General features: G+C 39.2%; 1 protein-coding gene across 1 annotated transcript in view; it reads right to left on the bottom strand.

Annotated features, from left to right (window-relative positions):
* Nucleotides 1-17982: 17982 nt before the first annotated feature.
* The window catches only part of dpyda.1 (dihydropyrimidine dehydrogenase a, tandem duplicate 1), a 177804-nt gene continuing 171638 nt past the window's right edge, over nt 17983-24148 (bottom strand). The window contains exons 21-23 of the mRNA XM_035414829.1: nt 21066-21215; nt 20594-20734; nt 17983-19387 (exon numbers count right to left, since the gene is read on the bottom strand). Coding sequence (XP_035270720.1) covers nt 19214-19387; nt 20594-20734; nt 21066-21215 — 465 coding nt within the window. The 3' untranslated portion in view covers nt 17983-19213. The remainder of the gene's footprint in view (nt 19388-20593; nt 20735-21065; nt 21216-24148) is intronic.

Here is a 24148-nt window from a genome sequence, read left to right as displayed (position 1 = left end):
TGTGTATTCATGAAGCCCTCTTCCAGTTCCACGGCACACCTAATCAGGTTCTCTATCTGGGCTTGCATCTAAGGGAATTTCCAACAGCACTGATAGATGTTTCTGAATTCAAAACACATATTCTTCAACATTCCACACACTCCCTAGGAAGAACTAAACCAGGCCTTTGACACAGCAGGCTGGTATTTTCAGCATAAAAAACATTCTCAACTTTTTATTATTAAACTTGTTGAATGTTAATATTGCTTCAAATTATTTTTTAAAACAATATTAATTGATACAGTCATGTCATGAAAAGTATGATTTACTCTCTTCCCTCATAACCATTCATTGAGTTTTTTTTAATTTTTCTGGAAGAGCAGCGTAAATCACACACCAATGAGTATATCACACACTGGCCAATGGGTGTATCATACACAGGCCAAGGGGTGAATCACACACTGGGCAGCGGGTGAATCACACACTGGGCAATGGGTGACTCACACACTAGGCAATAGGTGACTCACACACTAGGCAATGGGTGACTCACACACTGGGCAATGGGTGAATCACTCACTGGGCAATGGGTGACTCACACACTGGGCACTGGGTGAATCACTCACTGGGCAATGGGTGACTCACACACTAGGCAATGGGTGCCTCACACACTGGGCAATGGGTGAATCACACACTAGGCAATGGGTGACTCACACACTGGGCAATGGGTGAATCACTCACTGGGCAATGGTTGACTCACACACTGGGCACTGGGTGAATCATTCACTGGGCAATGGGTGACTCAAACACTAGGCAATGGGTGAATCACTCACTGGGCAATGGGTGACTCACACACTAGGCAATAGGTGACTCACACACTAGGCAATGGGTGACTCACACACTGGGCAATGGGTGAATCACTCACTGGGCAATGGGTGACTCACACACTGGGCACTGGGTGAATCACTCACTGGGCAATGGGTGACTCACACACTAGGCAATGGGTGCCTCACACACTGGGCAATGGGTGAATCACACACTAGGCAATGGGTGACTCACACACTGGGCAATGGGTGAATCACTCACTGGGCAATGGTTGACTCACACACTGGGCACTGGGTGAATCACTCACTGGGCAATGGGTGACTCAAACACTAGGCAATGGGTGACTCACACACTGGGCAATGGGTGACTCACACTAGGCAATGGGTGACTCATACACTAGGCAATGGGTGACTCACACACTGGGCAATGGGTGACTCACACTAGGCAATGGATGACTCACACACTGGGCAATGGGCGAATCACACACTAGGCAATGGGTGACTCACACACTGGGCAATGTGTGAATCACTCACTGGGCAATGGGTGACTCACACACTGGGCAATGGGTGACTCACACTAGGCAATGGATGACTCACACACTGGGCAATGGGTGACTCACACACTGGGCAATGGGTGACTCACACACTGGGCAATGGGTGACTCACACACTGGGCACTGGGTGAATCACTCACTGGGCAATGGGTTACTCACACACTAGGCAATGGGTGACTCACACACTGAGCAATGGGTGAATCACACTAGGCAATGGGTGACTCATACACTGGGCAATGGGTGAATCACTCACTGGGCAATGGGTGACTCACACACTGGGCAATGGGTGACTCACACATTGGGCAATGGGTGACTCACACACTAGGCAATGGGTGACTTTTAATTACAATGTTTACCTGTTTACAATATCTAGGAAATGTGGCTTGCGATAAAAGATCTGATGGAGGATAATATTTTTCTCCTTAATCTTCAAATCTTGTCAAAGTTATTTTTAAACGCCAAGCCTTCCTTGAAAAAATATTAAACTGAAGTTTTTTCCCAAAAACTTTCCACTAATGAGTTGAGATCACAATGAACATTAATCTTTACCTATTTCCACCGCTTTAGTGAAATATTTTACATGTTTATAACTATGCAAAGCAACATATCCAAAGAACATCAAATACCATGTACAGCATATTTCCTTTATCCACGTGGCAGATACAAATGACCTCGGACCCTGATCATTAAAATCAGGAAAAAAAATATTCTGCTAATTTAAATTGGGTGCAAAAGGTTGTTTCATTTTTTATTTTTTACAAAATGGGATGGACTGCAGTAGTACCAACGTGTATTGTTTGTCAATCATTAAAATGTGTTTATTAAGGAATCTAACAGATGTTTATATAGTTGATATAAAATTTTTCTATACAGTAGGAACGCAACAGAGATGATTATCATGGTGACATTCCTTAAAACATAATCAGTTCTTCAATAAATATCCCTCCCTCTACCTTTGATTTTAAACTGAAGCTTCATAACAAATTTCACATTTATATAGTGTTCTATTAAAAACAAACAAACAAGCACAGCAGTCCATGGTATAAATTAATTATTATGGCAATGATTACAATCTAAAGTGCTGAGCAAAAGTACATGGCTGACAGTGAAGAAAACATTTGCCAGCATGTTGAGCACAGTCGTGTAATTAACCGGCTATGACAGGAGTCTGCTGTAGTCACAACTGGCTTCACCCCACTGGGGTTGGATAGGTTTTAAGCAGCCGCAGTTCAGAGAGTTACCACCATCTAGCCACTCAGTATGTTCCATTTGAGGCTAGAGATATGCCTGTGTCCTCCGATCAGCACTCTGTCTTCTGTGGTACATTGTGCAGGTTGTTGTGTGGAAACCAGTCACGATCTCATGGACGATTGTATGAGAGAGCGGATACTTCAGCTGCAGTGCTCCCCATGTGACGCAAGACCATAGTAATATTGTAATAATAGGAAAAGGGGAATGTAATAAAATGATGTAGAGTGATACTGTTGTTTTATAAACGCTCCACTTCGCCTGGAATGAGGTCTGGGGGAGGCTACAGGGCATCCCCTGGATGAGGCATGATACCACTGGATATGTTCCAGTGGTCGGCAATAAAGTTATTCCAATGAAATAAAACTAAACACTTGAAAAAAAATCTTTTTATTTCACATATTTTCATTAAAGGCGCACAGTCATCAGGAAAAATAGCATGATTTCACCACTTGGAACATTGCAATTATTATGAGTTTGCATTTTCAAAACAGTGAAACTTTAATGCCTTCTACAATGCATTATTGCTCATGGGTTTTTTTTTGTTTGTTTTTTTTTTTGTATGTTTTTTTTTTTCAAACAGATTGCTTTCCTTCTTGCTGTTCTCAAAGAGAAGCCATAATGTTTTCCATATGTACATTATTGCATATATTTGGATTTTGTTTAGTTGTACCCATTGCCACTAGCTTCTATAAAGGAAGCACTGAAATGATAATGATGATAATAATAATAATAATAATAATAACAAAAGAAAAGGAAGAAGAAGATGAAGAACGATTGTATTCTGTCATTAATAATATAGACCATCAGTTATGAAAACTGCTGAAAGCACATGAAAAAGAAAAAAGATATAATGCAAAGTGCTCTTTGCACAAAAATATATGGATTAAGGCATCTGCTTAGCCAATGAATAACAACAGATCCCACTGAAATATTAGCCTGAATGATGAAACAGTTCAGATTTCATTTTCTATGTTAGATCAGTCCCTGACTTGAACGTGGCATGAAAGACAATAGGGTATTTTACAATAAATTTTCTGTTCTTAAACTAGACAATGGTGAAAACATACAAATGAAAAATGCCCCATGTTTTGCAGGGTAGAAAAAAAAATCAAAAAAAGTAATTTAGAGACATAACCCCTGCAGCACAGGTTTTTTAATTTCATGGAGGCGGTGTTTTGATGTATGATAAGACCAGACAGAACGAGCGCCGCACACCGCGATCGTGTAGATTACTGGCCAAACGCATTATGTTTGGAAATTGCGGCGAGGTGTATTTTGCTATGCTCAGAGGGTATCTGCGGGGCGCGACACCCCCTGAGCTCGCAGCTAAGTGGCCGCCGGCTTCTCCGGCCGCTGGAGCAGGGAGGAGGGAGATAATCCTCCGGGTATTCTCCGTCCCCGCGTGGCGGATGTAGCGCTCAGCGTGCGAGCGCGAGCTCCTTTTCTCTCTCTCAGCATCCAGCAGCGGGCCGTGGATCAACAGCGCTGCGTCTTCCCGGAGGTTCCTCTGCTCTGGATCATTGACTGCGCAGCAGAACCTCTCCATCTGGCCGTACATCATTCCATACAACATTGCGCCGCTCCCCTGGCTGCGCACCAAGCCGGCCCATTACGGGCCCGCGCTATTCATACACATCTATAAAAGGGATTTATGTCCGCGACGCTCTTTTGTACTTAATGGTAGGAAGTAAAAAAACAAAACAAAAGCTAATTTTTATGCTCTTCTAAATCCACATTAGCATCGTCTTTTTTTCTTTTTAAAGTAACAGGCTTTACTTTCATTGCTGCGTTGTCCCTCTGCATGAAATCATATACGTAATATTTCTACATATTGTCAATTTTGTTTTTCAGAATTGAATGACATAAAAACGTGACATGGCAGTCTTGACGAAGAGGCTGGGCGAAGTGAAGGAATGGAGTGATTGTGTGTGAACCGCGAGGCCCTTCCAGTGGAGGGGGGCCGGTCCCGGTTCTCCTGAGATGAGCACAAAGGCATAAATCAGTGAAAGCCTCCCTAACGCTTGCACTCCTGACGTCTCCATCAGCCCAGGCCAGTCCTGCCAGGCCCTCTATGGCAGAGAGGTCCATTTTCCCTCTGAGGTAATCACTTCCATTACCATTTATCTCTGCTTCTATCAAGGGACCACTTTGAAAACATCTGCTTTACACTGGGCTCTAAAAGGAAAAACGGCCCATTCCGGGGGCCCGGGCGGCCACAGTCGAGCATGTGCGACCAGCTGCAGCTTGATTATTAATTGATGGCTCTGGGACATGCTGGGGTGTAAGTGGCTAAAAGGGTTCCCTCCGATCTCCCGCCCAAAAAAATAAAAAATAAAAAAAAAGAATCAGGCATTTCACATGAAGTGCGAGGTCATTGCGAGGCATTTGAAAAAAAAAAAAAAGAGCCTTTTCGAACAAAAAAACCCTAATATCCACACCTATTGCAACTATAAAATTCCAACAGATTTTGACAAAGTTTCCCAAAGCGCGGAGCCAAGCCCTGGATGAGCAGGCTGCCTCCCAGGCAGCTGACGCCCGGTGGCATTCAGCAGAAGCCGTGCCCGCTGGAGAGCTGGCAAAATTAAATTAGCGGGGACATAATGCCACAGACGCCCTCCTTCCCATGAGCTGATTCCATTAACAGAACAAACTGGATTTCATGCTCTGTCTCTGTGATTGGAGGGACATCATTACGGTTCTTCGGAATGGCTCCACAATGCACATTTTTTTTAAAAAGTGAATATTAATTATCTGTTTGAATTAAAACATAGTACAACCTTCACTAGCAGATTCAATACATAATATATAACATAAGGTAAGCTGTACTACAATTATTTGTGCGGTCTGATTTAGACAGCGCTATGACATAAAATTGGGCATTATTACACTGATATAAAATGTGTGTTACACATTTTGTATCTGTATTACATACACGTGTCTACAAAATATTTTAGAAACGAGGTAGATAACTTATAGCTCTTGAGATATTATTATCAAGCCCCACAAGTATTTAAAGATTTTTTTTTTCTGATCTTTAAGGCACACGATATTTGGGTTGATTTATTTGGGTATATGAATACCGTTGAAAGTAGCATTGCTTTTATGTTCTGAATTATTGCTACCATGATAGACGCAATGCCATCACTTTTTCAACTTGATCCTCATTTACAGGACTGTTGCATTTTATTATTGTAAATCTTAATGAAAATGTCTATCATTTATAATAATAATAATAATAATAATAATAATAATAATAACTTAATCCTAGTTCAGTCTGAACAGAAGCATGTCATAATTTTCTAGTTCACAGCGATGTTCCCTTGCTAACCCTGACTTCACTCTGTGCTGCAACAGTGGTGGTACCTGTTAACAAATTAACACATAACCTAAATGAATCAGAACAGTGTTAACTTACAGCCAACAGATGAAGAGCAGCTTAACATTGAGAGAGTGGACAAAAGATAACACAGGAGAAAAAGGAATGCAATGTACAGTCAAAGGTAATGGGTTTATCCACTGTAATCCACTTTGTCAGGAAGATTAACATGGTGGTGAACTTAACAACAAAAAAGACAGAGCGCAAAGGAAGAAAAGCAATTACAACTACTTGACAAGACAACTGTAGATCCGCTCAAGAAGACAACTGTGAAAGGACTCCTACAGCCTTAAAGAGATGTTTGGGGAGACATGATGTGATCAAAGCTCTCCTACTGAGAATAGGAAACAGGTAGCACGGAGGTAATTCTCGTGGGTGCTGTTCTTCGAGGGGAATCTTTTTGAGGATGTGTTTAGCCTTTGTGAAAGAAAAAAAGGGACCACCTCTTCTTCTCACAGTGAATATACCTTCCAGGGCTCCAGATAATTAAAGTGATGGACAGAACACCCCCCTCCCTCCTCCCCCAGTGAATACCTCCATTAGTGGAGGACAAAGGTGAAGCCAGAAAATGAACACAGTTCCTGTCATGTGAGGAACTCAAGAAGCTGGTGTGTGAAAGAGGAGGCATTAGCCTCTGATCAGTTGAAAAAGTTGTTGTATCCTATGGCGCAAAGGTTCTGTCAAGAACATAATGTTTGACGTTGACAACAGGGCATTCAGTCTATCATAGCTTGTCATTTTGCCTTTTGTCTAGAGAGAATCTAGAACTGGGTCAAGCCTGTTCTCGAACACTCCAAACTTCTCTACTGCTGCTAAGTGAACTAACAAGCTGTTCCACACACTGGCAAGCTGCTGCGTAAAAATAATTTATATCACTGCATAATTTTACTAATTTCCACCTTTGTCCCCTTTTTCAGCTGACGGGCCCTTGAAGTATCTTTTATAGCCCACTTTAATAATCTCTTTTCAAAGGCGAGCTAAATCAAATCCCGCCCCCCCCCCCCCCCCCCCCAGCCCAAGTCTTTTTTTGCAGAGCCAAAGGAGCTTACATCTTGCGTCTTTCCTTGTAAATTTTACATTTCATGAGCTTCTATATTTTTCTACATTGTGATGCCCAGAATTGGACACTGTGATTAGATTCTGAAAATCAGAAATCAGTCAGATCTCATTAGCCAAACATAGCCTTCTTCCACTTGATTGTTTGCTGGATCACATGACTGACCCCTTGCATTTGCTAAGGCTATTTTTGTATGTATGAGGATGTATGTCACTGGTGTCTCTTGACTTGCTCACTCAACTATCCATTCCATGATTCCAATTTTTACTACCGTGGACTTGCTGCAGTATTTTTAAGTGTTGTACAGTGGTATGATTTTGTTAGAAGCCAAGGGAAATGCCCACATTAAAAATTAGAGTAGTTATATAACATTTAACTTGCAAATAAAAAAATTTACTCATTATCCATCCATCCATTATCTATACCCACTTATCCTGGGCAGGGTCACACGGGGTGCTGGAGCCTATCCTAGCATGCATTGGGTGAGAGGCAGGAATACACCCTGGACAGGCCGTCAATCCATCGCAGGGCACAGACACCATTCACTCACACACTCATACCTATGGACAATTTAGAGACTCCAATTAACATACTGTACCTGCATGTCTTTGGACTGTGGGAGGAAACCGGAGTACTCAGGGAAAACCCACGCAGACATGAGTAGAACATGCAAAGTCCACACAGAAAGGCCAACTCATGATTCAACTAATTAACTAATCATGGTCTTCAATCAAGACTTTACGTATAATTGTGTGTCTTAATGCTGGGCTGAAACAAAAACCCACAACCACATCATTCCTTTTCAGATAAAAATGGACACCCCAGCTTTATATGGTTGCATTTCTCTTTTTACTGCAGTGATACTCAGTCCTGGTTCTGGAAAGCCACAGAGTCTGTTGTTTTGTGTTTTTTCCTTACAATTCAGACCCAAGAAACCAGGTAACCTGAATTAACTGTATAATCCCTCTCCATCAGTGCTACTCAAGTGTCGAGTTACTACAAAAGCCAGCTGATCCTATGGCTCTCCAGGACCAGGAGTCAGGACCATGTTTTTTGTAGCATCTAAACTTCAGTGTTCACTTTTTTTTTTTAACTCTCTTCATATTAGACAAACTAATTGTTTTTATAATTGTCTCAATTAGATACTCAATTATACGATTAATCACTGTGCCGTTGGAGTGCCTATGGAGACCCCTGGAGAATAAGCACTGAAATACAAGTTTAAATCCCTGCAGGTCACATCTTGAAGACAAACTGGTGTCCCTAGCTATTGATCCTATTGCCAAAATTGTCTTTATTATTATTCTTTTTTTTCTAGAACTTCTCCATCCCTCATGATAATTTCTAAAACATCCTACATAGAGGCTAACATAGTGGGATTGCATTATTTACGTATTCTATTTATTATAAAAAAAACTCACATTTTAAAAGCAAGGGTATGTGTTTGAGGTATAATATTCAGTGAAGCCATCCTTCATTTTTTAGCGATGATGACACGCAGTTGCTTCATCATTAGATATGCTTCTGTACACAGGAGCTTATAATGCTCTCCAAGCAAAACTCCTGGTACTACCAATTACCAGGGTTCAAGGTTAGCATTCTCTCCACTCTTCAAGATGGCCCCCATTTGCCACTGTGATAATATGTTAATTTGCTTTCATGGTCATTGTTATGTTCAGGCTCAAAGGCAATAATACTGTACAAAGAAAGCGGAGCGCTGAGAAACATGATTTATTTTTCACAGAGCTGCACGTCACATAGTTCAAGACTACAAGATCCCTGCTTTTAAAAAAAATGTATCTTATTTTTATTTTTTAATGAATATGAGTTAAACTCACTGATGATCATAAGTACAATGTCTCATATTGACCCTTTGGTGTCTGTGGTCACACGGGTGTTACGGCGCTAGAGTGGTCCAGTGTGATTAAAACACAAGATTAGAACGTCTATGTACGCATGATGCGACGATCAGCGTTTGGGCTAAACCGCGTTCTTTCTACGACTAAACATTTACTTTTCACAACACACGGCACCAAATATACTCTTTACAACACCGGTCTTTATGTCCTCAACGTGAGCATTTATTTGTTTATGCAGACGTTCAAACGTCCACACTTGCTCAGTGGTAGCAACAGTTGCCAGGCGATACAGTTAACCTAGTTGAGGTTAGATGCCTAACCAAGCTGTCAAAATGAGCTAACTATGGGCTGGTAAAAAACATAATATAAACAATCTAGCAGTGCTTATAATTTACAATGTATCACATCATGGCAAACATGACAGTCAGTGATCAAAATAATCAACGAAACATTCTGTAAAAGTTGACAATAATTTGACAGTAATACTGTTTTGTGGCACTGTCATCTCCTTTTCCCACATTCAACCAAAGATGACACGTGATAGAAATTCACCGCTTTACTTGTACATTACTCTCAATGATTACTCCTATCAATTCCCCATCAAGTCTTTTAAGAAGATTTTCCAAAACAAGAGAGCAATCTTAGGCATGTTGTCATCTTTGGCTGGAATAGACAACATTATATGGCTGCACTGATGTTTTAGCTTTATTTTAGCATATCATGATTCGTAGAACCTTCAAAACAAGTACTTTACAAACATCACAGGTGTTCATTACAATGTCTGGTAGAATTGGAATAAATAGTTTCTAACAAGTATTTTAAAACATGCAAATAATCCATCCATCCATCCATTATCTATATTCGCTTATCCTGGTCTTTGGACTGTGGGAGGAAACCGGAGTACCCGGAGTAAACCCACACGGGCACGAGGAGAACATGTAAACTCCACACAGAAAGCCCCAAGCCGGCATTCAAACCCACGAAATATTGTTATTATTATTATTATTATTATTATTATAACAATAATTATCAGCACTCATTTCAAAGGCAACTTCAACCATGCAAAGGCTAGAGTGATGTTATATTTGAATTCAAGCACAGCTGGTGCAAACACTAAAACACTTTGTGGCCACTGGAAATATTTAAGAACTTGCGTGCGAAACGGTTAAATGTATGTTTTCCATTCGTACAGTAAATGACTGTCTCTCACCATGTTAATGAGTATTGCAGAACTGTATGTCAAAAGTGCTTTTTCAACATCCAGGAACGTGCCTTCCAAGGCAATTCATATGTACTGACCTCTGTTAATCTTTGCAGACCAATAGCTTGCATGCTATCAAACTGAATAGGCAATGTAATGCAAACCAAGGACAATTTTGTAGAAACTGCAAGATAGTCTTTTGGAGATGTTCTATCTGCGAAAAAGTGAAAAAAAGAAGAAAAATGAATGTGTGTGTGTGTGTACGTACGTGTGTGTGCATGCGTGCGTGTGTGTGTGTTTGTTTCTCATGACAGACAGTTATTTCAGTGTCTGTTGACAAGCTGTTATTGTGTCACTGTACCCTCACTGCAGGACTTCATCAGTTTGTGCCTTATTAAAATACTTGCCAGGGACCCGAAATGCAAATCCATGAAGTAATGTAATACACAGCATCATGCATCATTGGGCAGAAAAAACCGTGGATGGGGAGCTTATTGTCTATTACTGAAATTTGCATGTGGTCACGCACAGGGTGTTTCCGACTGTCAGAGATGCCTCTTTCCTCTGGGTTTGAATCTGCATGCAGAAGGAACACTTCTGGAGTTCTCCATGCGAGGGGTATCCATAGAAAAAATGATGTTATATTTTCTGCCATATGAAATTCAGACAGTAACACAGTTCCAGTGTATAAAAGGGAAAATGACCGTATTGTAAGCTGAATAATCAAGGCACACTTGATCTTTATTTATGTTCATGCTGCACTACACCTTATTTAATCAAAAACCGGCCGTAGCACTTTACAATGGCGCAAACGTTCCAGTACAACAGCTGAGGACATAATTATATCTGTTGCACAATTCTGAAATCCCTATGGGCTGTGCTATGTGTTCACATTGGGGCAATGATCTAAAGAAGTGATATATTAATATACAGTTTCTACAGCATGCAAATATACACATTTAGCACCCTCTTAAGAGAACCAAAACCACATTCTCATTACCAGGATGTGTGAAGGCACCTCCTTACAATGAAATGGTTTTATCTCTCTGTCTGCTTCCAGCAGACATTATACCAATCTTTCTTTTCTCACCGGGATACAATGATTGGTTGGCTGGCAAATTGCTGAAAGCAAGGTAACAGTTTACATCATGTATTAAATTACTTGTGATTGCAACAATTAGAGAATCTGTGTAATTAATGGGAGGCTGAGGTTGTGCCGCTTTGCAAAGAGGGGAATCTGCTGTCACTCTCCATCAATCTGCTTATCTCTCTTTGGGACTTGATGAAACAGCGCCCTCTAATGGAGTGCAGAGTATACAATTTTCAGATACATTTCTAAGAGACGTAGGTTCATCTGAGAGCAAAGGGTGACTAAATCTGGCGCTGTCTAGACACATCTCCAGCTCATCTGTCACCTTGGTATGCAAAGACTACACTGAACCTCTTATGTGTCTCTTATTTGAATAATATATTCTGGCTTTTCTTTTGCGATTGACTCTGAGGTAACCTTTGTAACCAGACTGCCAACCGTACCACTCCCAGTAAGAGAGGCCACTATGGTGAAAGACCAAGGTCTTTGATACCAGTCTCTTAAAAGCTTATTCCTAGGGATTACATCACCTTTAGTAATGGGCACATTAAGCCTAGTAAGATGCAGTCCTTAGAAGCTGCTATCATTAAAGACTCCACTTCCAGTCTAATTCCCCAACCCCTGTCTATTTCTGAACATCTAATTGTAAGGGATTTATTTCATTCTAATGGCTTTACTTATTGTATACATACATATGAGACATTACATTTTACTGTTTATTGTATTCTTGCGACAATTAACATACCTGTACAGGAGCTGGTAGTTAACCTTTCCTTGCATTTATTTGTCTAAGGTAACGTCTTGGAAGATATTAAAGGTCAGAGAACTATTTTTAGGAGACACACAATTCAGCAGAGATCCATTTTGTTGTGCCTGCGCGTCTGTCCATTGACAAGCACATATGAATGTGATGTAGAACAGCACTTGAATGACTTATTTGTCATTATTTGTTTTAATAGCGCCGAGCTCCTGATGCCATGCTCCAGCGGAAAAGGTCAATATTATTTCTCGAGGATGTGCAGAGGAAGAGGGCGCCATCTATTAACATCAATGAATAATTTAATCTTGCACGACTGGCCAAAGTCCAAGTACATAATTTACTAATTGCAATCAGAGAGGAAAAGGAAGTCCAGTGCAATGCAGAAGATAAAGAGGCTTGCTAGTTGTACTGGATGTGACTGGTGGATGGCTCAGAAGCAAAAGCCATTCTGTGGCAAGCAAAAAGAGAATACAGGTTGTTCCTGCTTAATTTTTTCTGTATAATATAGGACACAAAGTCTGATTATTATTACACAAAGCGATTATTTCACACACTCAGACTTCGCAAACATTATTTCTCCCCTGAATAAAGAACTTTGAACTTTGACTTTAAAAGGCCAACATTGCAATAAACAGATAATAATGGACAAAGAATGACTGCACCAGTTTGCTTTCATAAAATATGCATACAAAATATACAAGAAAGTTAGTGAAGCTGTTGTAGAGTGCTCAATGGTGAATGTGCTTTTGTAAATTGAATTTTTTTTTCTTCTATCGAAACTGTTCTTCTCCACTGTGGCATGGGGTCCTCTCTTCAATCCTCATCACAAGAACCAAACAGAAACCCTTCTCAGCCTGATCCTTGGTTCAAGACAACACATAGTTTAGTTCCACAGGAATGAAAACCATGGAACCTGAAGTTAAAAAACTGCAATTGAAAGGCAATCTCCATCCGCCTAGATTCAGCAAAACTTTAAAAATCAAGCCATTACCCGGGCCAACCTTCTCTTCCCATTTGTAGAGGAGATGGGTCTCTCCATACACATACCCACAGTAGAATGAAAATAGTCTATTATACAGTAGACTGGGTATTCTATAGCTAGAAGACGTCCTTTTGAAGCGTAGCAGCAGAAATATATTCTCTTATCTTTCTGTCTGCCCCTGTCAAATCAGAGAGCCCAGATGAAAATGGTGCCAAGGAGGAAATAAACAATACATGTCACCTCCCATCTTGGCTCAACACTGGCGCTGACAAACTGATGTGGTTCAAATAAAGACAAGACAAGAATCAATATGCATAACTTAAGAATTATAACTAATTAAAACACCAATTATAAATGCCCTATGATTTTAAAAAAATGTTTTGTAATGTAAGCTCTATCTTTGTTTTTAAATACAATGTACATCACAGCAAGAGAACATTGTTGTACAATGGTGATATTGAAGGAAATCTGCATCTGTGTTGCAATCCACAGAAGTGGCTCAGATACATGTTCTCTTTCTCATGAATGTTGAACATTTGGTTGTCTCCCAGAAGCTTACACTGAACAGTGCACTGAACTCTTTTTTTTTTTTAAATAAATCTGAAACACTGAGGAAACATCTGTCAGACACTGAAGGGCCCTGTCTGACAATGCGCAAGTGCTTTGGTTTGGAACATATCCGGAGAGATTCAGAAGGGCTGTCTGGAATTAAATTCATTCCCAACCCACTGCGGGAATGACATGAGAATTTTTTGATACAACCCCCCCCCCCCCCAATCATCTCCCACACCATCCTGGAAGTTCCAAATGTCAAACTTAGAGTAACAATTTATCACTGACCTGAACCTACAGAGAATAAAAAGCGAGACAAGGGGAAGACATGTTCAACAAATTGGTAGGGGGAAAACAGTCCAGTTTCCCAAATACTTTTGTCCCTTTCCACCCACTGAAAAATGGGTCTAGCATTCAGTTTCAGAGCCCTGCACCTTGATTGCATTGAGGATCATAACTGCAATATATATGAATCTAGCTAAAACTTATCACCACTTCTCTAAACAAATGACAGAGTTTCAATGGTTAATGCTTTGTTTCCATGGTGACCAGGCAACAGCAGTGGAAAAATCAGAAGGCTTGCGCTACAAAATTCATTAAAAGGTCTGTGTAATTTTGACAACAGTGGTTTTCTCTGATATACAATTGACAGGATCCGCATTTCCAGTGTATGCTTACCTTTCAAAAACCTTGGGGCACTCCCACAAACACACCGGTGACGTGAAAGCTTCGTTTTTCAACATGCTGAAAGCTTAGATCTTGCAGTTCTCATAAAGTGAATGCATGTTGCTGACAGTTTTCATTAGCATATTTGACATGGTGAAATATGGCAAGTAAAGACCACATACTTAGCATTTTCTCTGGTCAGTGGATAGATCATTGTCATTCAAATATTCATATATTGTACATAGTAAAGGTTCTTAAGATTAACAATAAAATACCTTGACTACTGTTTAGAATGTTGGCATTTCACTCCATAACAGTAAATGGTTCCTCAAAAACCAAAACGATACTTTTCGTCAGGATTCGAAAAGGTTGCCAGTCACTTCAGGCAGATATCAAGTAATGTTATCTCCTGCATATGTAATGTTTTAATGCTTTCCATTAAAAAGCTTTGCTCTGTGTGAATGTGTATAGCATAAATTTCCATCCAAGACCCCAAGAAATGTCAGAAGTAGGTGTGGTTAAACAAGGCATCACCAAGGTCTAGAACAAGCAAAAGCTTGTGTTTTTTTTTCTTTGCCTGTTGCTGGGTCTGTTTTTTTTTAAAAAGAACAACTCATCAATGACAAAACAATTGATGCTGTACCTAATTATCTTAAAGGGATGGTATTATTTCTGTTTTAGTGTATGTTTTGACCAGCCCTAACATGACCTGTTAGTTGGAGAGGTGTCAGCAGGTTTGTGCTTTAAAGTAAGAAAATACACCTAGAGCAAGTCCAGTAAAGTTGGTAAGCAATTTTGTTTCCAGAGGCTATATGTATGAACACATTTATTTTATAGCATTTATTCTCAATCATGCATATACATATGTTTTTATTTCATGCCGGTACTTTTCAGTTCATAAGTAGCACAAGCTCTTGTGTATAAACCTAACAATAAACAAGCTACTTTTATATTGAAATTGAAGAAACAATTATGTCGGACTACAAAACAGAAGAGTTTCAGCTACATTGCAGAACATTATTAATTCAAGCCTGAATTTACGGGTGAGGAGTTCTAACAGAGAGGTTGAGAAGTCAAAGAGGAATGCTGAATAGGAAAGCTGAGCTGGCATGCTGACAACCCATTTGAGGACCACTAGCTACATTTTCAATAGATCTGAGTTGTCAAAAGGTAGTAGGTGAAAGTGAAATGAAGATCTTTTGATTGATTTTCCCAGAAAGTTGGGACTGCACAAGCAGGAACCATTTTCAGTCCCATCCATTTGTTGCTGCTTTGAGGTGCTTCTCTCACATGAAACAGGAATCCACTTCTTTCCTTTAATATATCTGTCTCGAGCTGCATGTGCCCTTGCATATAGTTCCAGCTGAAGAGGAAAATAAATTGAATGTTTTTCTGTTTTTTTTTAATTAAATCAGGCAGTATACACACATACAATCCCTAGAGTCGTAATGCCGTTGTACTAGCTACTTTAGATTTAATTGAAGTGTATTTTTTGCTTTACACAATTGTTTTAAGCCCAAGGTCACTTACATGCTACACTGCCACCCTATTGCCAGACAGCAGGTGCGTCCCATTACTTTTCACTCCTCACCTCCTTTCCTCCGCTCCCCCACTACCACTTGCCTCCTACCCGGAAGTATGTGGATGAATAGAGGGGAGGAGATGTGTTTGCAGCCGGATTGCCATTACAGTTCTGTGCACTTCTCTTGACTCCTCCAATATTGGGACATTGGAGGGAAGGAGGACACAAAGATTGGTTTCCTGGGCACGGAATACTGGGATGCACCCAAAAACATCTCACATTATGTGTCGTACCTACCAATAGAAAATTTGGCTAATATATACTTTGTAACATGTTTTATAGATTTTCAGGTGATACATTAATGAATAATCAATATGACATTTTTACCAATCAAAATTCAGCATTTCTTTCAAAGAACCTACAATTCAAATCCTCAAAAACCCCGGGAAGTTGGCCATTTGAGCAGATGACAAAATGTAAAAAATTTAAAAGGCCAGCCCTAACACCCTATTTCACCTTTGGTATCAAGCTCCCCTGCTCCTGACAAAAAAGGCTGCCATATTGGATTATCCACCATTTTGATTTTTTTTTTCTTTTTTTTTAATTGACAGGTTTATATGAAATTTGGTAGGCCATGTCAATAGAACAAGCTCCACAAAGGTGATCAAAAGAAAGTTGATATATGAAACTATGAGCAAATTTAACAACCTAATGAACTTGCATTTGGGTTTATGCTTGTGACTAGATTATTTTACAAAATATCACATCACATGGTTCACAGATGACAGGATCGCACAACAACAATGTGGCTCTGTTTAGCCCACAGAGTGGCGCTAGAGAGCTCCTAAAGGTGGGGGGGGGGGGGGGGGGGGGGGGGGAATACAAGTCCAATCATCCAGATCACAAACATATTGCATTTGTTGACTTAGTCAAGCGATCAAAAGGTGTCATTCTGGTATTACTATTATTGATAATAAGGAACATGTAATCATGGCTATGTAGAGCATCATATTCATGAACTGAAATGGAACCCAGTCCTGTTTCATTCTGAAAAAAATATGATATTTTTACTTTCTTATTTTCGGTCTTCACAGGGATTCTGCAGTAGCACGATTGCTGGAGTGTGCCGTGAAACCTGATCATTTTAATTGGATTTGTTTTGATTCTTGGCAGAATTCCAAACGCAGGATAACGGATCAATACTCACTCTTGCATTAATGAGAAAACATACCATGTGTTGGCCTTATGTTAAACTGTGCTCAAGATGCATTCTCTTCATTTACAGGCTTACCATGTTTGACCCGAAAATGAAAAAATATGCATTAAATTATGCATTCTGACTAAATATGATTTCCCCTCAGTGCTTACCAGAGTCAGTAAAAAACCCTTCCTCAGTAAATCAATCTTGGGACTATTGGCCCAGAAATAAATTTAATATAAACAGATTCTAACAGTTTTTCACTTAAAGAAACTCCATGTCCAATCTATATTTTATTTATTATAACATTTATTTTTCTATTACTGACAGGAACTATGGGTATTGAAGGGCATACATGACATGCAACATATTTATGACTCTTAAGAAGTGGAATCTTGGATATTTTGGAGGAATGCTAATGCATTTTAATTTTCATGGCACTGGAATTTCCAACCACGGAACTATGAAACAACACCCGTACACTTCTTATCCAGTCACAAGGCCAGAATGAGTTTGGGGAGATACACACCACGACAGATACAAAGTTTCTGAGGAGCAATAATCATTTTGATCCATCAAAAATGAGAATTACTGAACCATTTCTTTCCTGTTTGGTATGGTAAGTTTAGGATAGTATGCTACGTTTCTATGAAATTATTTGATGAGTAGTGATTTCATGATTTGACAACAATGCAGAAAGAAAATAACATTTAATCAGTAGCAAATATATTTTAAAAAATAATTTAACATTTTATTTTTTTTCCGTTCATGGAAAATTCATCTGATGAATTCATCATGTTATATTAAGCAAAGTACAGATTCAAAAATGTCCCTAATTGCAATTTTTTAAACCTGTAAGCTGTGGATAAAAATTTAAAAAATGTATAATGTATAATTCTACCAAAATGTATGATTAGGAAAAATATTTGTATTCAGTCTGCATCTGAAAAATAAAATTACATAATTTAGGCATAGTGTATGTTGTTCCTCCGTGCTTTTCAATATTTTATTAAATGCTAATCTAAAATTGACTAAACTGGATAACTGTAGCAGAAATAATTAGACTATTTATAATCAATAATACTGTGGAGGTCAAATCAAGACAACACGACATGCATGTTATTAAATATTTATTTTGAACATTGACAAGCAGCTACTCCATTTGCTTTTCACTGCACATTGAAAATTAACTAAAAGTTTTTGATGATCATTTCTAAAGATTAATTGTACAACAATCAGGATTAACAGAAATACTTCATATTTTAAAATGACAGCTAGTCCTTGTACACACATGCCTTTTAAAACATGTGAATGGCTTATTTGTGTCCATGCCTTTTAAACAATGTTAATTCTTTATGTGCATCCATACTAAGCATAGTCTGTAACCATGTTCAACAACTTCCTATTGAATCCAGCACTGAACATGGTTTCAAAAACTGTGATAGGCAGTCATTTTGAAGCCTTCCTAAATTTCACCACAATGCCAACCACCACAATACAATAACACAAAAGCATTGGAACCAAGTTAAGGGAATAAATTAACCTATTGACTAGAACAATAACTAGATTATCCATAGGAATTTGAACAGCACATGTCAATTAAATAATTCAAAGAATCTGTGACAAAGGTCTAAAAAAAGTTTATTTCATATTTAATTGAAAGTAAGTGATAGCAATTAATTAGATTGGAGCATGGAATGATACATTATTAAGACGTGAATTAGTATCAAATGTTTAATAGTGCACAAACATATAACTGATAATGCTTAATGACTACTATTGTGATCAAATTATGTGTTACTGCCTGGTTTTTCCAAATTAACAAAGGGGAAAGTGCTCACAATGCAGAGACTGACAACAATGCATCCAGACCACAAAACCTGGCACAGGCAAAGAATATTCAGTTTGAAATAGAAAATAACAATAACACTTGAGCCCAGGTGCATTTGTGCTTACGTTGTCACCAAAATAGGGCCCACTGTCTTACTTTACAGCTGTATGGTTGTGAAGGGATTGTCCTCATCATGCTTGTAAAAATTGTAAAACTAGTCTGTGGCATAGGCTGCAGAGTACATAGTCATCCATTGCTGAAAACCAGTCTTATTAGTGCAGCCTCGAAAGAAAAAAACAAAAAAACAAAAACAAAAAACCTTGCTGCTATTGTTTAGAAATAAAGCAACCATTTGTGCTTGCACAATTATTTCTGGATAATTGGCTTGGGAATATCAGGCAATTATTTCTACAAACTAATTATTCGTTTTTATAATAAAGGTAATTTTTCACACTGCAATTATGAGTGGAATCAATGCTGTGAAGTAGACGCTCGGTCCTTTTTTTCTGCTTCCTTTAGCAAACAGGCTCAACAGCTTGAGGCGGGAGGCCTCTCTTCGGCACGTAAGGCGTTGTCCTGGCAACCATTTTGATGCAGTCGATGATGGGGCACACGCTCAGACACAGAGTGCAACCGGTGCAGCTGTCAGTAACTACAGGAAAATGGGTCTCGGGGTCAAATGTAATAGCCTGAAAAAAAAGAAGGCAGAGGCTATTAGATTAGAATTATTAGGCCCTCCGTAGGAGGGCTTCCTGCTACGGCTGCTCAAGCAAAACAAAGCACTGTTACATGTGCAGCTATAATTAATCACACAAGACACGTCTTACAGCATGCATGCTTAGTAATAAGGTGGCTACAACATGTTTCAATTTATTATGGCTATTTTTTTTTTTTTTTTACAATTTGAATGTATTACATGATTTATGAGGGGATACTTCTCAATAATAATGTGTGTAAATAATAAATCCAAACTCATATGGACCATTTTCAAGAATGGTTTCTGTAAAAAAAATAAAAAAATAAAAAAATAAAAAATAAAAAAACAATCCACACGCCACGAAAACATTAACAGTACATTGGTAGAGGGCACATTTGCTCATGTTTGCACTTTTGTGTCATAAAGCCAAGTGTTTACATTGCTTACAGAGGCAACGATTTGATCATGACTTGTTATAATGATGAATGTCTCTCTTTATTAGAAACCATTAATAATATGTAATCCCGCTCAGCGATCCTTTCTCAAACAATAAGCGTCACAATGAACAATTATGGCTTTGAAAAAAGAGGACCGGTACTTTATCACACACGTATGATAAATCACGGAGGGATGTTTATTTACCAGGAAAACTGGAGGTAAACATTTTGATCAAACTGTCCCATGCTCAATGAGAGCATCCTCACTCCACACTTCCCTTTTCTCAAGAAACTGCCATGTCTACAGGGCCTTTGCTGAAGGGAGTTCTCTCACTGTTTTAAATTCCTGTTTCGTATGATATAAAAAACGGGTACTGTGCCAATCAGTAAGAATCATTCTGATGGTAGCATGCTGACTCAGGTAATAATAATAAAAGTACGCAGAACCTAATTAGCAGAGGTGCTGAGCCAAGGGATCTATGATGAATGCAAGTAAAGCTCGCGACACTTGACTAGTGCTGTGAGCTTTACATTCAGCGTGCTGACTCCAGGCCAAGAGCTGGGAGGTGCTTTGAACCGAGGACATGACACGTGAATGGAGACCCTAGGACAGTATACTCTACAGCACGTGGCCAAGCTGCTTTCACAGGGTTGCCTGTCAGCTGCGTCAGGGAGAGAAGAGGTTGCGGGGTCTGCCAGTGAAGCGGTTTTAAGGGTTGCGCCGGAGGGGAGCACAGCAGGCAAGGCTGCAAGCCGTCTACCTGGTATCCCGAATCATTGCAGGTCATGTAGCACTTCCCACAGTTGATGCACATCTCCTCATCCACCAATGCCTGCACTTGTTCCTTGTTGTTCAGATCCACATAGGCACCAATGTGTTTCAGAGCTCTGGCAATCACGTCCTGCAAGTGGCAATATTTGAGGAAAAACCAATCAAAGGAAATTCCATAAAATTCTAGTTTTGCAGCAAACTCAATGTACATGTTGCGGTTTTCCATTTGTCTTCAATATTTGCAGAGAAAATTATGACTTGGGGAGTTTGGACAAGTGTCTGATAGATCAGAAGATATTTTATGTTTTCCTTCCCACATAACTGAAATACAGTACATATTATTCATGATCATTTTAGTCAAGAACAGCAATTTAAAGTCGACTCATTGACATTGCACATATATTCCACAAAGTTGAGTGTAATTATAAAATGAATAGCTTTTACATCTGCATGTCCCTTACCTTCACAGCTGGGACAGGTTTCTTTGGGGTGCTCTTCTGCACGTTACCGTTTGGAATCACAATGTTGTCATTGATGTCCATCAGGTTCCGTTTGTACTCTGCCAGGACGTTCTTCTTCTCAATCAGGTAAGGACCAAAACTGGGCAAGCTCTGTATGGGACCAAGTTGTCAGAAGTCAATTCTATCATTACAACTCATTAAATACAATTACCCCAGCAACAACAAACAAACAAAGATGTTTTTGAAATCTGTAACCTATAATAGACAGTGAAAAGTAGTTTGTTCAGTAATCTTTCTCTGAATCTTTCAGCAACTCTTTTTCACTATCTCTTCATGGAGATTTGTAGAGCATAATGTTAAGAATTAACCCAAGATATCCTACATGGGGGATTGTGAAGGGAGCAATGGTTTCACACTCCCTATAGGCAGCCCAACCATGTTTCCAGATTTACTGTTGACTTAAACCTAAAACAGAGGATGAAATTCTGCTACAGTAAAATATTGCATGAATTTGGAGTACCAAGCTACCACACCCTTAAATGTAGTTAACCAAAAATCATCATCCATAACTGACATCATCTCTGGGAGACCTACATTTCACTTTAATCACTCAACCTATTTTAGTATTGACTATCATGCAGTTAAGAAAACAGATTATTAGAGACCACAGTATGGATTCCAATAACTTGGCTTTTACTGAAGCATATCTATTGTATTTTGTACAACTGAAACACATACACAGATAATGTAATCAGCTGTAAAGCAGTGCAGGAGATGTAATCATTCTAATTGAATAAATATAATCACCAAAACAATTAATATGAACATAACATGTCTACTGTTCATTTTCCAGTATTAAATGAAATATATCTGGCTTCTGTTTATCCTGTTATATCTGTCCCCTATGAAACAGTTAAACAAGCACATGGACTGTAACTCTGTACCTGTAAAATAAATAAATAAGCAAATAAAACAAAAACAATAAAAATAACAGTAAAAAAAACTTCATTTTAACAATTAAGACCCAATAAAACCCTGTTATTACAGCGCAAAATGTTGGCAGAAACAGCTTGGTTTTTGATTGGATTGCATAGGGATGCATCACTTTTCCGTTTGTTCCCAACAAAACTAAGGCAAAAAAAATAGTCGGCTTCTCCCGCAAATGGCCTTTTTTGCCCTGGGAAATATGTTAACACTGTGTAACTGAAGATGCAATGAATCAGCTGTCATACACTAAAACTAGATAGGCTACTGTATGTGACCATAGATTAAACAAAAGGAAATAACCCAGATTTATTGCAGTGCCAGGTCAAAATAATTGCAAGGTTATGAATAAGTAAAGTAATCAGTCAGAACCATATTAAACCACCAGATTGAGACATCTATTTTTAAACACTTTGATTAAACTAAAATGACATTACTAAATAAAAAAAAGCTTTTGAATAGGTTTTACAGGCAGGAGAATGGATAGCAAACAGAAAGTGTGCTCAAACTTCTAATCAATTTAACAGGCATGCTTCCATATGCTTTGGTAGGTATGGAGAGCTTTCTCTATAAACAACAAAGAGCTGATGTCAGCATGCGTGCTAATATCCAACATAATTAGCTAAGCAGTTATGAACAGCCTGACTCATATATAAGGTCACAAACCTACCAAGTAATTTAGAAACACCAATCAAAATTTGCCAGATGTCTTGGTCTTTTTTGAATTTAGTTCGCAAAAAAAATTCTCAATTTTGTTGAACACAAAAAAATGTACTAATCCATGTTTAATGACTATCCATAAGGCATTAAAGTACATGATCTGGGTAATATAAAAAAACACCAAGAACTATGCACAGCTAGTGTCAGTACAATCTTATTTATGGCACCAATTGTATTGGCAGATGCATGTCTTTTTACACTGCATTGATTACAGAGCATTCTAATCTAGTGAGCCATTATCTATCTGTATTCCAAGAAAAAAATCCTTTAAAAACTGACTCGTGCCGTACTTGCTGGTCCAGCAACACAAGAAGAAAAAGTAGCTTTGGTAATGCACCTCTGTCACTGGGGATGCTGAGCACCACGCAGGCACAGAAAACGTCTGTGTACAGAAATATGTAGCAGTTTTATGGCGAGCTCTTGAGACACAACAGACCCGAGCACACTCCACAGGGCAGACAGAGGAAGCATGCGCCCAGCAGCAACACGGGTGATAAAACGTATCATCACGGAATGTGTGCAAATGCAAAATTAATGTCTCTCCTCTCCCCCTCTCTCATTCTCTTCCACCATTTTGCGTCGTTCTCCGAGAAACGATTTGATAAAGAGTTCACCCAGTTGCACCATTATCATCGCACACAGCGCTCCATCAGGTGGAGGGCGGCCCACAATCCCCCAGCAGGAGAGGACACTGGTACGGAGAGCCATTCATTTTCCTCCCGGTGCATGCGCGGAGTGGAGAGCCACCCGCTTGCAGTGATTTCCCCAGATCATCATATTCGTGACAATTTAGAGCGAGAGAAATCTGCATGCTGTTACCCGAAAAAGGGAAGAGCCGTTAAATAGGCTGGGAAGTGGATGCCTTTGGTGTGGAAAGACAAGGGGTGCTGAGCTGGGTTATGTCAGAAATGGTCTCCGAGGCTGACAGTTCTCCGTGCACGATGCAGTTGTTGCGAAAACACAAAAATGTGTAAACACTGAGGATCCTTTCCTTTCTTTGGCTCATGTTTTTGCCCGTCTCTGGATCAAAGGATTTTTAGCGGCTTTACAGCGCCAGCGAGCTTAGCCTTCGTTTGACCAAAATCAATGCTTCAAATACATTAGAAATCCACAAACTATTATCATTAAAGACACGTTTTTGGAAAGTGTTTTTGACACCATGTAATGCACAAAGCCTGTGTAAAAGTAATGTAGTAAGAATGTCTTCCACATATTTCATCACATTTGTAACCCAAATAATTTTGTAAAAATGTATAAGGTAAGACCATGTGCATTATTGTTCTTGTTTCTAAAAATTCAGATGAACAAGATGAAAAATCCAAAATAAAAAGACTACATCTGGGAAATATCAGCCAAACAGTAGCAAACATGGATATTGG

The sequence above is a fragment of the Anguilla anguilla genome, chromosome 4 (genome assembly GCF_013347855.1).
Source record: "Anguilla anguilla isolate fAngAng1 chromosome 4, fAngAng1.pri, whole genome shotgun sequence".
Lineage (NCBI taxonomy): Eukaryota > Metazoa > Chordata > Actinopteri > Anguilliformes > Anguillidae > Anguilla > Anguilla anguilla.
This window is presented reverse-complemented; position numbering and strand designations above follow the sequence as displayed.